The sequence below is a fragment of the Oncorhynchus clarkii genome, chromosome 24, assembly GCF_045791955.1.
Source record: "Oncorhynchus clarkii lewisi isolate Uvic-CL-2024 chromosome 24, UVic_Ocla_1.0, whole genome shotgun sequence".
In the NCBI taxonomy this organism is placed as follows: Eukaryota; Metazoa; Chordata; class Actinopteri; order Salmoniformes; family Salmonidae; genus Oncorhynchus; species Oncorhynchus clarkii.
In genome coordinates, this window is record NC_092170.1 from 15,082,959 (window position 1) to 15,106,370 (window position 23,412).

The 23,412-nt window shown below is 42.6% G+C and overlaps 2 protein-coding genes across 3 annotated transcripts; both read right to left on the reverse strand.

The window, feature by feature from the left end:
* Positions 1-455: 455 nt before the first annotated feature.
* LOC139382755 (olfactory receptor 8I2-like) lies at positions 456-1,397 on the reverse strand. The gene has a single exon (XM_071126877.1). It carries the CDS (start codon positions 1,395-1,397, stop codon positions 456-458), a length of 942 nt encoding a protein of 313 aa, XP_070982978.1.
* A 10,626-nt stretch (positions 1,398-12,023) lies between these two features.
* Positions 12,024-22,314, reverse strand: LOC139382536 (potassium channel tetramerization domain containing 14). Of its 2 annotated transcripts, none has more exons than XM_071126635.1 (5): positions 22,182-22,314; positions 21,145-21,375; positions 20,861-20,995; positions 20,393-20,545; positions 12,024-14,793 (listed from the first exon to the last, which is right to left on the reverse strand). In XM_071126635.1, exons 1-5 carry the CDS (start codon positions 22,233-22,235, stop codon positions 14,638-14,640), a joined length of 729 nt encoding a protein of 242 aa, XP_070982736.1. In that variant the 5' UTR covers positions 22,236-22,314; the 3' UTR covers positions 12,024-14,637. The 2 variants fall into 2 exon arrangements, with proteins under 2 accessions (XP_070982736.1, XP_070982735.1); XM_071126634.1 differs by having other exon boundaries at positions 21,145-21,390; positions 22,182-22,299.
* Between the last annotated feature and the right edge of the window lie 1,098 nt (positions 22,315-23,412).

Consider the following 23,412-nt stretch of genomic DNA (forward strand, 5'->3'; position numbering starts at 1 on the left):
GTGTGTAGATTGATGAGGGGGAAAACATTTAATCAATTTTAGAATGAGGCTGTAACCTAACAAAATGTGGAAAAAGTCAAGGGGTCTGAATACTTTCCAAATGCACCGTATATAAAGTTGGCTATATACAGCTATTTTGAGTTTGTTGGTCAAGGTAACAAGATGGCTCCATGAAGCCAAACACCTGAATCTCAGTCATTGACAACAAATAAGAGGGGCAAAGTTATTCCACACAACATCCATGAAAAATAATTCTGACGAAGGCCATTGACTGCTAGAACATCTTTATTTTAATATTTAGATAAAATAAAGCACCAAGAATTTAATTGTGAGCGAGATTTGCACCTTTTCCTGCTTTATGTCCATGAAAAATTACAAATGAAAATGGTCAATATAGCTTTATAGATCAACAAGAAAGATATGTTGATACACACAAGGTCATCACCACAATAGATTTAGATTAGGGCAGCAACTTTCCGGTTGAACATCTGTGCAACTCTATTCCGAATCTGAGTGAGTTTCATCCCATATATGATAGGGTTCACCAGAGGAGGCACAACTAGGAACTCCACCGCCATGATATTCCTCAGGGCCAGCAGGCTGGTGTTGCTGCCGTAGCGAGCAAACATCACATCGAAGGTGAGGGATATGGTGAAGTTAGTGAGGGTGATCAGATGAGGCAGACAGGTCTGCATGAACTTCTTCCTCTCCGCCCGGGAACGCAAAGACGCTTTGATGATGTTCATGTAGGATATCAGGATGAGTATTGTTTGAGAAACATGAGAAAACGTGAGAATGAAACCGTAGAGGTTGTTCAGAGTGGTGTCAACGCATGAGAGCTTCACGACGGCCCAGTTTGAGCAGTAGAGTTTATCGATGTCGACGCCACAGAGGGGTAACCTAGCTGTTAGTCCCATCCCAATGCTACTTTCTAGCCATGAGAAAAGCCACGTAAGAAGAAGCAGTGTCCACACTTTTCGAGTAGTCATGATAGAGTGGTATTGTAACGGTTTACAGATGGCAACATACCTGTCATATGCCATCACTGTCAAGCTGGTGAATTCACAGAAAGCAAAGGAGTAGATTACCAATATCTGGGTCATGCACCCAGGGTATGTTATCACATGAGAGTCAAATAAAAGGTCATAAAGTATCTTTGGGTAGAAAGCTGAAGCGCCATAGATACCATTAATACACAGATTACAGAGGAATAAATACATAGGTTCATGCAACATTTTCTCCAGAAAAATGGTAACGATCAGTATCAGATTCACAAAAATGGTGAAGATGTATAGGATGAGAGTAAATGAGAAGTAGATGTGTTTGTTTATCTGTGTCACGTTCAGTCCATGCAGCACAAACACTATCTGCTGGGAGGAGTTGAACTCCATTGTCATTGACAGCAGGCACACATGGCTAGTGTACACAGGGCCTGAGAATGATCAGTTTGTCCAAGTTTTGTTGGTTGGTCTATTTAAAAAACAATTTGATTACATTTTAACAGTAACTCCCACCCATACAGCAGTCTGACAGCCTTTCAACGATGATAGCTCTCCTTCAAACAATGTTGTTGGCATTCAGATGTCAAACAAGTCAACCCAAAACCACCCAGTTTCAGCAGCCACCTACATTACAATGCAGTGAGCACACAGACCAGTATTCAACCTGTATCACATTCTGGTGAGCATGAGGCATTATATATATATTTTCACTTCACTTAATTTAACTAAAAGTTAGAGTCATCCTAAACAATATTTAACTGAATTAGTTAGATGATTAATCGAAACAAAGTAAGTATTTTCAAAGTCTTCAAAGTAGGTTCTCCTTGAAGATGATCATTGGTATGGTCTGTGTATTTGAATGGTCTCTGTATCTCTCTTCTAAAGGCCAGAGCAGATCACCTCCACCTGAGCAGACCAGATCATACCTACAGTAGGTATGACACTTCTCCACTCTCCGCACCACTCCTTTATGGAGCAGTATCTGAGTATCTCAACTGCCATAGCAACGTGTGAGATGTATGGAGTGATAGACAGGTGAACCCCTCAGCACACACTGCTCACTCTGGAGGTTACCTTCCTAATGAGACCATGTCTATAGGACTGACTATGAGATGAGGTATGAGATAGAATAGGATTTTGTTTATGTAGCAAGGTAATATTGTTGAAGTTCATATTCACGCTTTCCACAAAATGCAAAGATCTCAGCAAAGTTTAGCTCACTTCTGTGCAATTTTTATATTTTCAAGTTAATGTTGTTCAAGTTCAATTTTTTTGGGTCTACATTTTGAACAGACCTTGTTTAGAGCATGGCCAAATTCCTGTTTAGTAATTGGACCACAAGGGTACATTTTTCTTTGTCTCTAAAGGCTTTCCACAAAATGCACAAATTTCAGCAAAGTTTAGCTCACATCTGTGCAATTTTTTTTACCACTGCTCAGCTCCAGGAAGTGAATCAGAGAAGGGATAGTAGTAGCCAGTTTTTGCATGAATTAATGATAAAAATGTATGTAATGAAAACATTTCAATTGCAAAATTCACTGTAAAATATTGTCGGAGCGTATAAAAATGGGTCTTTGTACAAAGTACTATAACCTTCATAAAGTTCATATTGAAGTGGTCCGTATCATCTATCAGCGGACTGTTTACAGGCCTCATGTCAGCTTACGTCTTGATTGACACAACCCATCCAGCCAGGGGCATCATGCTCCCCAAAATGTTGAGGTGGTACCGATTAGTAAAATGTCTATCTTTGAATGTCCCCACAAGTGTCACGGGATGATAATGCTGATGTGCCAACTTCTGTCTGTACCGTTTGAGCTACAAACTAATATGACCCCACTTTGGAAAGATGAGACTCTCACTAGTTCTCCGTTTTGCTCACAAGTGTCACAGACTCGTCCAAATGTAACCCATACAAATTAATGAAAGTATGGAGGTAGTTTTGTGCCAAAAAAACACATTTCCTGAGCTGTCTTATATCTCCTAGATATGGGACAGACACTTTAAAATCGTATTCCTTGTGATTCCTTTTTTTACTGTATTTTTTGCCATTCATGAATGTTATTCATTGTGTTTCTTTGGGCTAAAGTAATAAAGGTCAAATTCAATATTTTATGAAATAATTTGTCAATTTTTTTTTTTTATATACCTAAAGGTGTCCTAAAATTCCAAATCAAATATGGTATGACCATCATAAAACATTTTCATATCTTCGCTTACAACCCACCCAAACGGCTTAGACCTTTATAAAAAAGAATTCTCCCAAATTTCGTGGTATCCAATTGGTAGTTACAGCCTTGTCCCAATGCTGCAACTCCCGTACGGACTCGGAAGAGGCGAAGGTCGAGAGCCGTGCATCCTCCAAAACACAACCAAGCCAAGCCGCACTGCTTCTTGACACAATGTGTCGGAGGAGACCCCGTACACCTGGCGACCATGTCAGCATGCATTGCACCCGGCCCGCCACAGGAGACACTAATGCACGATCGGACAAGAACATTCCTGCCAGCCAAACCCTCCCCTAACCTGGACTATGCTGGGCCAATTGTGCGCCACACCATGGGTCTCCGGCTGTGACCGGCTGGACTCAAACCAGGATCTCTAGTGGCACAGCTAGCACTTCCTTAGACGACTGTGCCACTCGGGAGGCCCAGACTTTTATAGTTTTAAGATCCTACATCTGTAGTACACAGGCCCGACTAATATTGGGTTAGGGATGACTGAAACACAATACCCTATACCTGAAACTTGACAGAAGGCCACTTGTTTTAGTCTTGCTGAACATTTCTGTCATTACAAAGACAACTCCTTTGGGGTTTCAGTGGTTCAAAATGGGTAATATTCTGCCACCCTATTTCTATGGTTATATCTTCAAGGGATGGTAAACAATGGTATGTAATATTGTGTGTTTGAGATATAACAAAGTGTATACCACATAAAACCCCAAAGACATTGGGATGCTAAGTAGATGACTTGAATGCCTGTCCATTATCCTCATGTCTTAGGGTATAGTATGTAGAAGCTGGTCAATTGAGCAAGAAAACATGTTTACTGAATTTGTCTGTCAGTCTTCAGAGAACAGGTCATTAGTCCACTGTATCTCTCAATTCCCTTGAAAACAATTTAGAAACACCTACCTGTGAGACCAGAGAGGCTGAAACAACCACAGAGGTAGCCCTTGGTCGCCGTCTCGTCTCTCGTTACACCAATTGAAGGGTTAGTCCCAGGGAGGTGCAGAGTGTCATTAGGCTTAATTGCCTCCCTTCAGACTGGTCTGGTGTGAATGATGCAACAATGAGAAACTATAAACACACATTTTTGACCTGTGACCTGAGAGTGAAAATCATGATATGGTCAAGAATATGTAAACTTATGTTAGATCAAGCCCCGAGAAGCTATCTGCTTAGAGAATAGAACATAGAGACAGTTTCAATCAATGTGTTGAACTGTGGCTTGAACTAGGCATCTAGTTTCTCCAGGGTCACTGTGAGATATGTTTGACCCAAATAATCCAGTGAGGGTCATGATGTATTTATAATACACATTGGTCAATGTATTCCATCCATCCTGTAAAAAGTATGAAAAAAAGTTGTAGGGTGCCATTTGGGACACAACCCTTCCGTCATCCCCTCTGGGAGGGTAGGCTCTGAAAGTGTACTGTAGGCCTAGAAAGAAGGAGAAGAAAAAGGATAACAATTTGAGGAAAAAAGGAGCCACGACCCTGATCGGCAAAGCACATAATTATATCTGGTTACAGATGCCGTATCTTCCCATTAGAAAACAGTGATGTAGTTGGACGTGAGCCAACACATTTTCACCAAAGCATCCTTACCAGAAGTCCACTGGCACGTTCTGATAATCAAAGTAACTAGATCACGTGTGGAAATGGGTCTGGACAAATGGCTCACAGTTTAGAGTGACTAGTTCCTGACATTGTGTTAGTGTGTTGAGAAGGGAAGTGCAGCCACAACCTTTAAAAAATAAAGAATAATAATACATTTAATAAGGACCTATTTCTTTCTCCAGGCTTGTTTACAAACACACTGCTAGGTCCTAATTACCAAATATTGCATATTATGGGGCTACATGGACGTTTTAGATACATTTTTATAATCAGCTACTTTGTCACATTCATATCCCATCACTGTCGAGTTAACCACTTACGTCATCAGTCTGGGATAGCAGTGGTGGTAAATTATCGCTATTTGATAACACCACAAGAGACATTTGCCTTTGAGTTTTACAATGTATGAATCCAAACTTATGTTATATAATCCTTTACTTTCTTCTGTAAAAGTATATGGATTTGTGTGAAATGGACAAGCAAAATGTGGAATTTGATCATATGCAAAAACGTGCCTTTTGAATGTTGTGTAACGTCACAGTAGCCTAGTCAAGGAAGCATCATGCAACACACTCGGCGGACAGTTTATTAGGTACATACAGCTAGTGCCGGGTCAGAAATTTAGACCGAGACAGGTAACAAAATAAACCTCTGGTGGCCAAGTTGACCTGTTTAACAAATATGATTGGATGGTGGCTCTACTATGTAAGGTCTATGATAGGTTGATTCATTATTCTGTTACCGGTTGCTCTTTAATTATTTGTTATCCTTATCTTTTTTTTCCACAGGTATTTTCTTAAAACTGCATTGTTGGTTAAGGGCTTGTAAGTAAACATTTCACTGTAAGGTCTACCTATTGTATTATGCATGTGACAAATACAATTTGATATAATTATGTGCTCAGTTGGTCGTCCACAGCATAATGGCTAATTGTGCCAGGTCGGCCTAAGAGAAAAGCTATAGCAGCTAGCCATTTTAGACCCAGGTATAAACCTCGGTTTAAGCAAACGTTTGTGAGTATGGTCCCACTGGTTTTAACTGGAGTGTACACCCATTTAAGTTAGACGGGCTGGATTGGCTGATTTTGCCTCGGTTTTCCTCGCCCTCATTAAGAAATGTGAGATTTGCGTCTTGGAAGCGTGCTTAGATGTGGGTGTTTCTTGAATGTGTCTTGTACATGCAAAAACAGTAACACAGTTATGGTATAGTCCCTCACCTGTCCAGATTATTTGAAAACAAGTCTAACCAGCTCTGCTAGGGCGAGTAAAGTGGTCAGTGAGGTCTGTAACACCAGTTAATGTAATACATTTTCCAACGGTTGATGTAATAAACAAGTTTTCTATTTGTAATAACTTTTTTGATTTTTTAATGTAATAAAACTGGTTCATGTAATAACTTGCCGATTAATATAATAAAATGTTGAACGGTTAACTTTTTCCGCTAAATGTAATAAGTTATAACATTAACCGGTGAGTAACAACTTTTTTGATGAATAATGTAATTCATCAAAAAAGAATCATGTGACAATATACCAAAATCAATGTTACCCAGCTTGCAATGAGGAATTGGCCCAGAAGTGGTCCTCTTCTGGGGGGCCTGAACTGATCGAATCGGCCCAGAATTGGGTGTCGGACTCAGCCCGGAATCAAAATGAATGACTGCCCAGAATTGTCCCAAGTACATCGGGCTGTTTCTGTCTACCGGAATTCAGCTGACATCTTACCAAAATCCCCCCAGAAGCGACTCGATGCAAATGTAAATAAATGTATACAAAATTACCCAATTTAGTCATTTTAAATATTGCTATTATAAATTTTATGTATAGAAATTATACCTATCCACCCCCCCAAAAAAATGGTGTTGGAGGAAACACCTGGTGACCGTGTCAGCGTGCATGCGCCTGGCCCGCCACAAGTGTCGCTACAACGCGATTGGATAAGGACATCCCGGCCGGCCAAACCCTCCCCTAACTCAGACAATGCTGGGCCAATCTCCCGGTCGCTGCAGGCACAGGTATCGAACTAGCATCTGTAGCAGTGTCTAAGACCTGCGCTACTCGGGAGACTCCATCCACAAAGTTTTTAATGCTTATCAATTGCCTTGAAAAGTACCAAAATACTACTTAAAACAGGAATCTTAAAATAATTTAATTTAAATGTTCATTGTATTTTTTTATCACAGAAACAATGAGCAAATATGGAAAAATAAACAATTAAATGTTATATAAAGCAGCCCATGTAATCATCTGCCAGAGAGTAGCCCCAATCGGCCCGAGCCCCAAGTAATACATTTGGGCCAGATAACTCACACCGGAATCGGCCCGAGCTCAACCACCGCATCCTAGCCATAAGTAATACTGCCTAAGGCAGCCCAGACTCGGGTCACATGACGTCGGCCGAGTGCCCTGACTCGCAGCTGGAATCGGCCCAGCTGGGTATGTACTACTTCCCTCAATTTGATGCACATACCACCACCCACTGCCAATTACAACAAACTCATGCAATTCATATAGTAATACTCACTCACACAACCAATTATATATTTTGAGGAATAAAAAAACTTTCTTTCACATTGAAAATGTTATTAGGTTGTGTAGATCTGTAGGAAAAACAAATCTAGTTGAATCCCTTTTATTTTAAGGCAGCAAAATGGGGGATAGGGGAGGGTGTTCAACTGTTCTGCCTGCAGTTATGGAGCCCTGACCTGTTCACCGGACGTGCTACCTGTCCCAGACCTGCTGTTTTCAACTCTCTAGAGACAGCAGGAGCGGTAGAGATACTCTTAATGATCGGCTATGAAAAGCCAACTGACATTTACTCCTGAGGTGCTGACTTGTTGCACCCTCGACAACTACTGTGATTATTATTTGACCATGCTGGTCATTTATGAGCATTTGAACATCTTGGCATTTTTCTGTTATAATCTCCACCCCTCATAGCCTGGTTCCTCTCTAGGTTTCTTCCTAGGTTTTGGCCTGTCATGGGTGTGTTTCCTAACCACCGTGCTTCTACACCTGCATTGCTTGCTGTTTGGGGTTTTAGGCTGGGTTTCTGTACAGCACTTTGAGATATCAGCTGATGTAAGAAGGGCTATATAAATAAATTTGATTTGGGTGTAGACCTTCTATAGGCAGTGTACTTGTCTAAATTGTCATCAGTAAAGTAACTTTTGGATTACCCAAATTCAGTAACTTATTCTTGAATTACTTTCCTCAATGCAGCCGTTTTTATCTCAATATCAAATCATTTCTGGGTAACAATTAAGTACCTTACTGTGATTGTTTTAAATTAAAATGGTAAAAAATAAAATTGCTTCTCAGCAGAGTGCAATTTCTCAAGCAGTAATTTTGCTAGGACTGTCTGGGAGTGGTTTGAATTGGGAGGGGAAAACTGAAAACATGCTCTTATTTGCAGTGAGGTTTGGAACTCTTAACCAATTTAGCCCCTGGTGATGTCACAAGGCAGGCCAAAACTCCATCCCACCAAGAAACAGGCTGAAATTTCAGGCGGTCTTTTCAAACAGCTCTTACACTAAAAGGGCAAAATCATAATTTTAACAATATTATTCCAACCTCAGTGTGGAAATATATAAAACATAGGCAAATCATGTTTGACTGCACTAGGCCTTTAAAGACATCCTCTGGATTTTTTTAAAACCTCCCGCTTTGGGCTGGTTGTGTAAATGTGCACTTCATACATGCATAATCTATGGACAGAATTACCATCTTACCTTAATTAGACATGGAATCCATAGTTTGAATGTTACTATTTTACTGGAAGCTGTGCTGCGCCCTTATCCCGGCATTTCCCCCCAAATGGCCCAGCCACCTAGCAATTCCGGTTCTAGCTAAGGAGCTTCAGCCCCTCGCCATTTGAGTGAAAGACAGCAAGATGTGCACACACAGCAGATCAAGAGAGAGCAATGACGTGGTGCACATACAGTATTTGACATGGTACGCAATTTCTGGGGACCACTTTTGGCTTGTGAGCACTACTTTCAAAACTACTGGCTAAAAAGTATACAAAAAGTATAGAAGAATCTCTTTAAATGGCATGAAAAGAAGACAAAAAGTATCCAAATGCATTTGGTGTGTCATCATAGTGGTCTCTGACTTCTGTTCAGAATTGCTCAAGTGATAAACTTAAAACTTTAAATGCTGAATTGAATGTCATTGAGAAAACAGAAAGCTTTCATGTATTTTTCGCAAACAACGCCATTCTGTATAAATCTGGCTCTTCTTTGGACACTGTGCTAACAAACCTCCAAACGAGCTTCAACACCATACAACACTCCTTCCGTGGCCTCCCAACTGCTTTTAAATGCTAGTAAAACTAAGTGCATGCTCTTCAACCAATTGCTGCCCGCACCCTCCCGCCTGACTAGCATCACTACTCTGGATGGTTCTGACCTAGAATATGTGGACAACTACAAATACCTAGGTGTCTGGTAAGACTGTAAAGTATCCTTCCAGACTCACATTAAGCATCTCCAATCCAAAATTAAATTTAATCGGCTTCCTATTTCGCAACAAAGCCTCCTTTACTCATGCTGCCAAACATACCCTCGTAAAACTGACTATCCTACCGATCCTTGACTTCGGCAATGTCATTTACAAAATAGCCTCCAACACTCAACTCAGCAAATTGGATGTAGTCTATCACAGCGCCATCCGTTTTGTCACCAAAGCCCCATATACTACCCACCACTGCGACCTGTATGCTCTTGTTGGCTGGCCCGCACTACATATTCATCGCCAAACCAACTGGCTCCAGGTCATCTATAAGTCTTTGCTAGGTAACGGTCTGCCTTATCTCAGCTCACTGGTCACCATAGCAGCACCCACCCATAGCACGCGCTACAGCAGGTATATTTCACTGGTCATCCCCAAAGCCAACACTTCCTTCGGCCGCCTTTCCTTCCAGTTCTCTGCTGCCAATGACTGGAACGAATTGCAAAAATCACTGAAGTTGGAGTCTTATATCTCCCTCTCTAACTTTAAGCATCAGCTGTCAGAGCAGCTTACTGTACCTGTACACCACCAATCTGTAAATAGCACACCCAACTACCTCATCCCAATATTATTACTTACCCTCTTGCACCCCAGTATCTCTACTTGAACATCATCATCTGCACATCTATCACTCCAGTATTAATGCTAATTGTAATTATTTTGTCACTATGGCCTATTTATTGTACACACTGTACATAGATTTTTCTATTGTGTTATTGACTGTACATTTGTTTGTGTAACTGTGTTGTTTTTGTCGCACTGCTTTGCTTTATCTTGGCCAGGTCACAGTTGTAAATGAGAACCTGTTCTCAACTGGCTTACCTGGTTAAATAAAGGTGAAATAAAAAAAACTTTCTGAATTTAAAATAATATTTTTTCTCAAAAGTATGTGTAATGTTACTTATTCAAGTGTTTTTATTATTTATCAGACTACAGTTACTCCCCAACCCTGCTCACAAGCACACATCATATTGTACACACATGCAGACAGACACCAAAGTAATTTAATACTCATACATATAGTAGACACTAAAAAGTACATTGAAATGCACACACACACAGGTAATACTTTACTTGATTATAGATTGGCATTCATAAAACCTTTATGAAACTATTCATGACATCAATTTTCTAAATAAAATCAGAACGTAACACAGAATAGAACCGATAACATAATAAATTGACAAGTTACCGTAATAACTTTTCTGCTTATTATGTCATCAGGGGGTAATTACGTTATCAGGGGAGTAGCAAATGTTTATGAATAACTTCAACCAATCATGTATTAAACTTACCAAAATCAATATTTCTATGTATTATTTCCCTTATTTTGATGGACATGGAATAGTCCCAAAATTGCAAAACCCATCAATCTGGCACGTCAGGCAGGCTCAAGCGGAAAGATTTAAAATACTATTTTAACCCAGAATACCATTTTAACCCAGAATACCATTTTAACCCAGAATACTATTTTAACCCAGAATACTATTTTAACCCAGAATACTATTTTAACCCAGAATACTATTTTAACCCAGAATACTATTTTAACCCAGCTCAATCCCACCAGATATTTATACTATAAAAATAACGTGATAATAATAGCAATACTGTAATGAAAACAGAACTTTCGTTTTAAATTACATGTGATTGATGTTGTATTAAATAGAGCCCGCACACGCATAAGCTCCACAAGGTACCTTTATTCACAAACAAATAATATATATATATATTTTTTTAAATTTTTACCCCTTTTTCTCCCCAATTTCGTGGTATCCAATTGTTGTAGTAGCTAGTATCTTGTCTCATCGCTACAACTCCCGTACGGGCTCGGGAGAGACGAAGGTTGAAAGTCATGCGTCCTCCGATACACAACCTAACCAGCCGCACTGCTTCTTAACACAGCGTGCATCCAACCCGGAAGCCAGCCGCACGTGTCGGAGGCTACACCGTGCACCTGGCAACCTTGGTTAGCGCGCACTGCGCCCGGCCCGCCACAGGAGTCGCTGGTGCGCGATAAGACAAGGACATCCCTACCGACCAAGCCCTCCCTAACCCGGACGACGCTAGGCCAATTGTGCGTCGCCCCACGGACCTCCCGGTCGCGGCCGGTTACGACAGAGCCTGGGCGCGAATCCAAGGACTCTGATGGCACAGCTGGCGCTGCAGTACAGCGCCCTTAACCACTGCGCCACCCGGGAGGCACAAATAATGTTTTGATCCTGAAAGGATCTTCATCAGGTATTAATTTGGTTTGAAGGTTATTATGAATGATACTGCAATATTCATGAAGGGGTTATGAATGATTTTATGAAGGCAGGAGCCTTTACGTCGAGAGAGGGACAGTTCCTTAATGTATTGGCTGTATAATACATTCAATGGCTACATTAAGGATCTGGCAGTCTCTCCCTCTGCCAGATCATAAACTAAGACCCACTGGCTGGCTGGCGAGACAAATTCAGACGCGAATAAACAGATAAAACTATTAAAATACAGTCCCCGAATTGACCTTTAAAATATGATTTAGCAATTATTATGCATTAATTCAGTGTTTCATTGTAATACATGACCTGCATTTGATAAACTGGATTAAATACATTGCTACTGCTTTTTATCTAAATAATTAGCATACGATATACAGGCAAACTGTAAATGGCAGCAGTAAGCTAAATCTGTCAGTGTGTGGTTTTAAATATACTTAAGTATCAAAAGTATAAATCATTTCAAATTCCTTACATAAAGCAAACCAGATGGCATCATTTTCCAGTTTTTTTTATTTTACGGATAGCGAGGGGCATGCTCCAACACTCAGACATAATTTACAAACAAAGCATGTGTTTAGTGAGAATGACAGATCAGGGTAGGTAGGGATGCTCTTTTGATAAGTGTGTGAATTAGGCAATTTTCCTGTCCTGCTAAGCATTCCAAATGTAACGAGTACATTTGGGTGTCAGGGAAAATGTATGAAGTAAAAAGTACATAATTTTCTTTAGGAATGTAGTAAAGCAAAAGTTACCAAAATATAAATAGTAAAGTAGAGATACCCCTAAAAACTATTTAAGTAGTACTTTCAAGTATTTTTTTACTTAAGTACTTTACGCCACTGGTTAGAAGGTAAGGGATCATTCTACATAGAAGATCATAGGAAACCCCAGGACACAATGTCTATAATAAGCTCAGATAGTTGATGTCGCAAACTCCAAACTCCACAGAGTTGTCACCGTCACTACTTACAGCATTCATATCAATTACATTTATCGGGTTGATACCCAAAAATAATAATTGTAAAACACTTCATTGTGAGGGTAAATATAGAGTGCCTTCGGAAAGTATTCAGATCCCTTTACTTTTTTAAATTTTGCTACGTTACAGACTAAAATGGATTTAAGAAAAATTAACCTCCGCAACAAACAATAACCAATAATGACAAAGCGAAAACAGGTTGAGAACTGTTTAGCAATTGTATAAAATAATTTAAAAACGTATTTACATAAGTATTACATAAGTATTCAGACCCTTTGCTATGAGACTCGAAATTAGTGCATTTCCATTGGTCATCCTTGAGATGTTTATTCAACTTGATTGGAGTCCACCTGTGGTAAATTCAATTGAGTGGACATGATTTGGAAAGACACATACCCATCTATATAAAGGTCACACAGTTGACAGTGCATGTCAGAGCAAAAACCATGCCATGAGGTCAAAGGAATTGTCCGTAGAGCCCCGAGACATGATTGTGTCGAGGCACAGATCTGAGAAAGGATACCAAGAAATGTCTGCAGCATTGAAGGTCCCCAAGAACACAGTGGCCTCCATCATTATTAAATGGAAGAAGTTTGGAACAACCAAGACTCTTCCTAGAGCTGACCGCCCGGCCAAACTGAGCAATCGGGGACAAGGGCCTTGGTCAGCGAGGTGACCAAGAACCCAATGGTTGACCCCGACAGAGCTCCAGAGTTCCTCTGTGGAGACGGGAGAACCTTCCAGAAGGACAACCATCTCTGCAGCACTCCACCAATCAGGCCTTTATGGTAGAGTGGCCCGACGGAAGCCATTCCTCAGTAAAAGGCACATGACAGCCCTCTTGGAGCTTGCCAAAAGGCACCTAAAGACTCTCAGACCATGAGAAACAAGATTCTCTGGTCTGATGAAATCAAGATTGAGCTCTTTGGCCTAAATGTCAAGCATCACATCTGGAGGAAACTGGGACCATCCCTAGGGTGAAGCATGGTGGTGGCAGCATCATGCTGTGGAGGGTTTTTACAACGTCAGGGACTGGGAGACTAGTCAGGATCGAGGCAAAGATGAACGAAGCAAAGTAGAGAGAGATCCTTGATGAAAACCTGCTCCAGAGTATTCAGGACATCCGACTGGGGTGAATATTCACCAGGACAACAACCCTAAGCACACAGCCAAGACAACGCAGGAGTGGCTTCGGGACAAGTCTCTGAATGTCCTTGAGTGGCCCAGCCAGAGCCTGGACTTGAACATCTCTGGAGAGACCTAAACATTGCTGTGCAGCAACAGTCCCCATCCAACCTGACAGAGCTTGAGAGCATCTGCAGAGAAGAATGAGAGAAACTCCCCAAATACAGGTGTGCCAAGCTTGTAGAGTCATACACAATAAGAGTCAAGGCTGTAATTGCTGCCAAAGGTGCTTCAACAAAGTACTGAGTAAAGAGTCAGAATACTTATGTAAATGTGATATTGCTGTAGTTTTTTTGTATTATAAATTAGCAAACATTTTGAAAAAAACGTTTTTGGTTTGACATGCTGATCGGGGTTGATAGGGTTAACCAGTGTTACACACCTTCAAATGGGGGGGGGGGGGATTAGATACATAAAACAGTAAATATGTATGAAAATACCCTCATATAAAACATTTGATCTCAAATCCAAATGCTGGAGTATAGATCCCAATTAAACGTTTTGGCTTCACTGTCCAAATAAATACATAGGGGAGCATACATACACACACACCTCCATAGAATGACACATTAGAACTTCAATATGATCCAATAATTTTCTAAATAGATTCTAATATAATAGGATCTCTGTGCACGTCTCTGTCTGGGAACGTGAAGGGTGAAGTGAGCACTCATACAGTCCCCCTTGTGGATTTAAAAGGAACGGACTGGTGTAATAAATATGGTGGAAAGACCTTCCAGACTTGTTAACACAAATCAAATGGTTTTAAATGCATGAGGGGGAGTGCACACTTCTGGAGAAGGGTAGAGAATCAGAAGGTCACCATAGATGTTCTACACCACACACTTGTCATTCTGTTACCACCAAGTGAAGATGAGTTTGTACAGGAAGCCATCATTGGTCTTGAACAAAAAGCTTCTGTCTGAGCTGTGAGGCTCGTATCTCACTTTGTATCCCCTGGCCTCTACATCCATCTTGATACAGTCCAACAGGTCAATGGCAGTCGGTGGGGCCTGTAGCGACACAAACACACACAATGAGAGAAACATAACTCAAGGTTACTTGCGTAACCCATGTTCTCTGAGAATATGAGTGAGAATGATGTCTCACTATGGGATTCACTGGATAGGCGGATCGCTACGGCAGAACCAATCACACAACATTGGGTTGTGTGACAGATAGGCGAATGAGGTGTCCCTCCCTCTTTATAAGGCGCCACTCTCCCCACACTCTGATCAATCTCAAGCATGCCTCTTCTTCACTGCACTCGTCTCACTGCATTTCCCTGCTCGCACATCTCACCAATATTCTCAGAGAACCGGGGTTACGCAATTAACCTGGAGTTAGCTTTCAAATACTTGATTCGATGTCTCACTATGGGATATGCCCAACTCCCGTATCACGGTCCGACATGATCAATCCTCAGGATCCGACACTGAGGGCAGTATGCGCCAAAGAAAGGTGCAGTGACATCCAGTCGGTAAAACCTCAAATGTATGTGGGGTCGCCAGTATAACAGCCTCCACTATCCAATGGGATCAAAATCAAAAACGCACCACTAGTTCCATACAGTGGCACTCTGGATAGTCTCATTGACTCGGAGTGGAAACTTTGTCGCATTCAGATTCATCCTCTCATGGGCCAGGCCCAGAGGGCAATGGTTCCTGGGGCAGGGTGGAAAATCTTGTTCGCTTGGGCCAAAAGATCACTGGGTAATGGTAGCTGCCAGAGCTGGTTGTAAAGCAGGAGGGTGATCTCTGGCAACCAGAGCTTCCCTGGCTGTCGAGAGGCTCTAATATGAGGGATAAGCCTTGTTCCATCACTCTGCTTAACAGAGAAAAAAAAACAAGATATCACCCTTGCAGTAAAGCAGTGTCTGATCTGTCTTGGCCCTACTCCGGGGAGGAAGGTTAACAACAGCAAAAGTATCCTCAGCCGCTCGCTCCAGTAAAAGGAGGTAGAGCAGGCAGTGGCCCAACTGCGTGAGCCAAGCGCAGGGTAAAAAAAAAAAAAAGGATGAGGAGAAAGCCTGAGCATTGTGGACTTGGGAGTACCAGATAGCTGTCTGGGTCTCTGTCGCCTGATAAGGGTGCCGGGAGAGCGGACTTCCTGGCTGGAACCTGAACAGGCGCAAAGGGGAGAGTATAGGGGAGGAGGGCGCTTGGGGGTAAAGTGCAGATTCTCCATGAACGTGTGCTGCTGCAAAGGAAATACACTACCGGTCAAAAGACTTAGAACACTTACTCATTCCAGGGTTTTTCTTTATTTTTTACTATTTTTCTACATTGCAGAATAATAGTGATGACATCAAAACTATGAAATAACATATGGGATCATGTAGTAACCAAAAAAGTGTTAAACAAATTCAGATTCTTAAAAGTAGCCACCCGTTGCCTTGACAGCTTCGCATTTTCTCAACCAGCTTCATGAGGTAGTCACCTGGAATGCATTTCAATTAGCAGATGTGCCTTGTTAAAGTTACATTTGTGGGAATTTCTTTCCTTCCAGTTGTGTTGTGACAAGGTAGGGGGTATACAGAAGATAGCCCTATTTGGTAAAAGACCAAGAACTGCTCAAATAAGCAAAGAGAAACAACAGTCCATTATTACTTTAAGACATGAAGGTCAGTTAATCCGGAAAATTTAATCAAGAGCTATGATGAAACTGGATCTCATTAGGACGCCAGAGGATTGGAAGACACAGAGAGTTACCTCTGCTGCAGAGGAGAAGTTCATTAGAGTTACCTGCCCAAATAAATGCTTCACCGAGTTCAAGTAACAGACATCTCAATATCAACTGTTCAGCGGAGACTGTGTGAATCAGGTCTTCTTGGTTAAATTGCTGCAAAGAAACCACTACTAAAGGACACCAATAAGATGACTTGCTTGGGCCAAGAAACACGAGCAATGGACATTAGACCAGTGGAAATCTGTCCTTTGGTCTGGAGTCCAAATTGGAGATTTCTGGTCCCAACCGCTGTGTCTTTGTGAGATGCGGAGTGGGTGAACGGATCTCCGCATTTGTATTTCCCATCAAAGCATGGTGGAGGTGGTGGTATGGGATGCTTTCCAGGTGACACGGTCTGTGATTTATTTAAAATTCAAAGCACACTTAAACAGCAGGCTACCACAGTAATCTCTGCAGCGATACGCCACCCCACCTGGTTTGGGCATTGTGGGACTATAATTTGTTTTTCAACAGGGAAATGACCCAACACACCTCCAGGCTGTGTAAGGGCTATTTTACCAAGATTTATAGTGATGGAGTGCTGCATCAGATGACCTGACCTCCACAATCCCCCGAGCTCAACCAAATTGAGACTGTGTGGGATGAGTCGGATCGCAGAGTGAAGGAAAAGCAGCCAACAAGTGCTCAGTATATGTGGGACCTCCTTCAAGAATGTTAGAAAAGCATTCCAGGTGACTACCTCATGAAGCTGGTTGAGAAAATGCCAAGAGCATGCAAAACTTTCATCAAGGCAAAGGGTGGCTACTTATTTGGTTACTACATGATTCCATGTGTTATTTCATAGTTTTGATGTCTTCACTAGTATTCTACAATGTGGAAAATAGTAGGTTGGTCGACCCCTCTTGCCCCCCTTAGGGAGGTTAAGAGGGCGGAACATTGCTGCGGCAAAAGACTGTTTACCCCCAGGGTTACCCTGGTTCAAGTTTCGAACCTGGGTATTGGCAGTCTGCTGTGTCGCCAGGGGCTTTGGTCCTTCAAAACCAGCTTGTTGCCCCATCTCAGCTGCGAGGCTGGGAAGGATAGTTGCAGGAACCAACAGGTGGCAACAGGGCCCAGGTCTGCCAGATGTCGTCGCCTTCTTTCATACAAATGTTACACTTCTGACACACGGCAGCGGGACCAAACCACTCCTTGCGTGTTACCGGTGTATCGAGTAGGCCCACTTTTTATTTGTCTGTCAAGCTGGACAAGCTTAACCAAAGTGCCCTCGCTCTCACCACTCATGGTACAACCACAGCCTTAAAATGTCCAAATTCATTTTTTTTCCCCCACTTCCTCCAGTAACTTTTTGCTGGTAAGCTAGCAATAAAGAGGTCACGTTGAGTGCTCGGACTGACTGGGCTGAGGCTTTGTACGTCTTCTGAAGAATGGAGGCAGAAAAGCTCTTCTTTCCAGAGAGGGAGGTACCGGCGGTGTTAGTAACACAGGTCCATCATCTCCCTGAGGCACGCTAGTCAAACATCTCATTCCAAAATCATGGGCATTATTATGAAGTTGGTTTGCTGCTATAAGAGTTTCCAATCTTCTGGGAAGGCTTTTCACTAGATGTTGGGATATTGCGGCGGGGACTTGCTTCTATTCAGCCACAAGAGCATTAGTGAGGTTGGGCGATTAGGCCTGGCTCACAGTCAACATTCCAAAGGGTGTTCAATGGATGAGGTCAGGGCTCTGTGCAGGCCAGTCAAGTTCTTCCACATCAATCTCGACAAACCATTTCTGTATGGACCTCGCTTTGTGCACAGGGGCATTGTCATGCTGAAACAGGAAAGGCCCTTCTCCAAACAGTTGCCAAAGTAGGAAGCACAGAATAGTTTACAATGTAATTGTATACTGTAGCGTTAAGATTTCCCTTCACCGGAACTAAGGGGCCTAGACGAACCATGAAAAACAGCCCCAAAACATTTTTCCTCCGCAACCTAACTTTACAGTTGGCACTATGCATTGGGGTTCTCTTGGCATTCGCCAAACCCAAATTTGACCGTCGGAATGCCAGATGGTGAATTGGGGCGGCAGGGTAGCCTAGTGGTTAGAGCTTTGGACTAGTAACCGGAAGGTTGCAAGTTCAAACCCCCGAGCTGACAAGGTACAAATCTGTCGTTCTGCCCCTGAACAGGCAGTTAACCCACTGTTCCTAGGCCGTCATTGAAAATAAGAATTTGTCCTTAACTGACTTGCCTAGTTAAATAAAGGTAAAATAAAAATAGCTCCAGTCCAATGGCTTGTGTGTGGCTGCTCGGCCAGGAATCCCATTTCATGAAGCTCCCGACTTACAGTCCTTGTGCTGACGAAGTTCCAAACTGCCTCTGGAAGCAACGTAGTGAGTGTTGCAACCGAGGACAGACTATTTTTACGTGCTACGAACTTCAGCACTCGGCGGTTCCGTTGTGAGAGATTGTGTGTCCTACCACTTGGCTGAGCTGTTGTTGCACTAAGAAGTTTCCACTTCACAATAACAGCACTTGCAGTTGACCCAGGCAGCTCTAGCATTTTACAAACTAACGATGCCACGTTGAAAGTCACTGAGCTCTTCAGTAAGGCCATTCTACAGCCAATGTTTGTCTATGGAGATTGCATGGCTGTGTGCCTAATTTTATACACCTGTCAGAAACGGGTGTGGCTGAAATAGCCGAGTTCACTAATTTGAAGGGGTTTCCACATACATATATAGCATTCACTAAGGCGGTTTACCATGCCATTTTTTGTTGTTGTTCCATTTTTTGTTGTTGTATATTTAACTGAGTGTGTCTGCCATAGCCAGTTGCTATTGCATTGGTGTCTATGATCTACTTAGTTCATTGAACCAGAATAAATAAATACAATTGTGGGGTGTCTCGCTTCCTCTTCAGTCTCTGGACCTGTATCTCAGCCCCTTTTCATGTGTTCCAACATTTCTTTCTACAAAAAAAGTGCATTTTTTGAAAGATGCATTAATTAATTAAGGCTACATGAGTGTAGACCCAATGACAATCTGAATCCATAACCTCGCCACAAATGGGGTCGAGGTTGTGTGGAGCTGAAGCTCATCCTCGGCCGGTGGATTTGCAGTGAAGAGGGGGTGACCGAGGCACGATTGAGCCTCCTCCTCAAACCCGCCCTAGTCAGCGTTTTGCAGTGCTCACAGTACTTGGGGTCGTCAAGTGCTGCCTGAGAATGTTCCCTTCCAAGCAGTTGAAGCACAAAAAAGTAAATCCTTTCTCGCAATTATGGAACTGTAAGCGCAAGAATGTGGTGGATCCAGTGATTAGCTTGTTAGAAGCCTTGCGGCTAATGGCTAGTTAGCATAGTATGAACGCTATAGCCACGAGGCTAGTAAGGCATTAGCTAGCTAGCAGCTACCTTAAGTGGCTAAGGTGCGTTTTAGCTAGCACAGTGCTAGCCAAAGGGAACCGCGTGGGCGCGGTTTTTGACTTCAGGCTGATTGTCTCCCACGACAGTAGAGCCACAAGACTAAAGTGTCTGTATAAGCTAATTAGCACAAACGAGTGAACGTAGGTTAAAATAAACGAGAAGGGAGCTAGTAACACTGCCGCTGTGCAAGTATGAATGCTAGTGTAGTTAGCTTGCTTTCCAGCGAGCTGACCAAGTTAGCTTATGTTTTGCAGCATGGGCTAACCAGGTCTCGATAGCTAGCCGTGTAACACGTTGTGTGACTGGTTCTTCCGTAGTGATCCTCCTATCCAGCAAATCCCATCGTGGAACATTGAAACGAGTATTTGAAAGCGAAACCCCAGCACCATTTAAAGAGGAACTGTCACGAAAAAACTACTTTTCCAGTTGAAAGTGCCTTTGTGGCATCAGTAGTAGTCCTGTACTTAATAGTTTATGTATATGTACACACACTGAAACACAAGTACAGTTACACACCTTCCACGGTCCGAACCGCACCACTTCCTGTTCCTCCAGGTTGTTGACGGCATGGTCATAGCGACCCAGGTCCTCCTCTGTCCTCAGAACACAAACGATGACAGCAGAGTGACGGGCTGCGATGGCTTCTGCTCGGGCCACTCTCACCAACACCTGGTAGTCATATAACGGTGACCAAAAATAATATCTCATTAATTGATATCAGTTATTTGACAGGGACGATGTAGAGGCAGTCTTTGTATTTTTTTAAGGAGTGGGTCAGTCCCACTCCATTCACATTTGTTGTGTTTACTGGACAGGATAGATAGAGTAGATGGGCGCAGAGAGAGTGCTAGAGCACTGGGTCGGATTCAAACTCATACTCGCCACAATAGTTCAATACATGTAATCCAGAGACAGCGGCTTAGGCTGCTGGATCACCCCAGGCATTACGTATTGTTATTATATCGTTAGGTATTGTTATTGTACCTCCAGGTTCTCCAAATAGTTGGGGACCCTGGAGATGAACTGCTGCCTCCCCACTGTTTCTCCAAACAGCTGGGCTGAGTCCTGCAGCTGCTTCACCAGGGTTCTGATGTCATAGTGGAGCGCCTCCTGGTAAACCTGTTACACACAACCACACGTAGGACTCTCATATTATGAAGTTTCGTAACTACTGGGGGCAAAAGATCTCAGGGATGATAATGCATGATGGGCTACCTCATTGGTTCAGGGTTCCAACATATGGGCTAGTGTGTGTGTTTGTCACAAACCTCCAGAACACTCTCTGTGGGCAGGCGCTGGGTGCGTAGGAACTGAAGAATGGCTCCGAAGTGCGTCCCGTCGCGGTCGATGAAGTAGCGTCCCTTGGCGTCGGTGGGCAGTTTGGATTGCTGACCACTACTGAACATGAAGGCCAGCTGGGAGTCAGGGTGTTTACGCAGCGTAGTCAGAGATGTGGTGAACACATGACCACCCACATTCAGCTGCACTACAGAACAACTCTGGGGACAGGGAGACTGCGAAGGTTAGGTACAGGGAGGGATATAGGTTAGGGATAGTGACCGTTAGGGTTAGAAACTGTTAGGGAACGGGCTAGGAACGGAGTATGGTCAAGGCCCACTTCACATCAATGAAGCACAAATAAACATTCAATTCATTGTTTCAAATAATATATTTAATTATGTGATGAAAGAAGTAGGGACACCGCCTACATAACAATGTGGCAATCAGTCAGCAAGTCCATTTCTAAGCTATTAGTCTCAAGAGGTGAACTGACTCAGTGTGAGATAAGGAATCGTCCAACTACTACACGGTAGATAAATACTGTCGTCTCAAGGATGTGCCTACCTGCCTGGTCAGCAGAGCAGCAACACCCTCCACACTTGACAGTATGAGAGCCAAGAACTTATAGTTCTTAGAGTAGGAGTGCTACTCTAGTAGGAGTGCTACTCTAGGAACAGGTCCCCCGTATAATCATATTAATTATGATATAAAAGGCAAAACTGTTCCTGGAGCAGCACTCCTACTTTGAAACGCTTCGTGAATTACTGGCCCAGATTTGCGTGAGATCGCAACAGTGTAGAATACACATGTCATCATAAGGCTACTATTTTAGAACAAACTCGTAAATCGGTGACAAAGCAGACTGTATTCATTACCTAGAGAGAGAGAACATTTTGGCTACTTTATACCGTCTCAGGCTGAAGGTAATCGAAAAGCTGAAGAAGTTAACAAATAAACAACTTCATCCAAACATTCCAGATGCTTTTCCTGAATGACTAGTTCACAATGAACACCTTTTCCTTACCTGTAGCCCCGGAGAAGACTGTTTGCCCGGCGATCTGGAGTCTGGAAGACTCATTTTCTTTCCTGACTGTTGTGGGAAATGTTTTGGATAATGTCAACACGTCTCGCTCAAACAAGCTCAAGGAACAGCAAGTGAGGGGATTCGATTAAGATGGCCCGGTTCACCATGTAGGAGGAGTTTAAAGCGGGTGAAAGGTGATTGCATTTTGTAACGAGGCAGCCTCCGGGGCATGAGCCGGGTTTCCCGGCGTAATTATATTTAACTAGGCAAGTCAGTTAAGAACAGATTCGTATTTACAATGACGGCCTACCAAAAGGCAAAAGGCCTCCTACAGTAACGGGGGCTGGGATTAAATACACATTTTGGACAAAACACACATCATGACAAGAGACAACACAACATAAAGATAGACATAAAACAACATAGCATGGCAGCAACACATGACATGGTAGCAACACAAAACATGGTACAAACATTATTGGGCACAGACAACAGCACAAGGGGCATGATGCCAAGCACGTGTGTTAATGATGTAGGATCGGCCGGTATGATTACTGTTCAATTTGAGAAGAGTGCTCATTCCTCTGCCTGGTCATGTCTCGGGCCTTAGCCCGGTAATCGAACAACCTCAGTTGCGCCTAGATGTGTGTGGGCGTGGTCAAATACGGAGTTTCAGGCATCACTATTTCTATGGTCTCGGCATCTCCCAGGCAAGGCTCTGGGCGGGTGTGCGTGACGGTTTGTACTGAATTACATGTTTTTCCCCAAAGGTGCGCAGTTCTTCAGGGAAAGTACCCTGGACACAAATATAAACGTTGATCCCATGTTTCAAAGCTAATTTTATTGGTCACACATTTTTAACATGTTATTGCGGGTGTATCGATATGTTTGTGTTCCTAGCTCCAACAGTGCAGTAGTATCTAACAATTCACAACAATACACAAAGTAAAATAAAGAATTAAGAAATATACAAATATCAAGACGATCAATGTCGGAGTGGCATTGACTAGGGTACAGTATAAACATGAAATTACGAAAACAGTATGTAAACATTAAAGTGACCAGTGAGCCCATGACTATGTACATAGGGTTGAGTAACCAGGTGGTAGCCAGCTAATGACAGTGACTAAGGGCAGGGTACTGGGTGGAGGCCGGCTTTTTAACAGGCTGGTCTCCCTGAGATTGAAAAACAGCTTCTCAGTCCCAGCTTTGAGGCACTCGAACAGGCCAT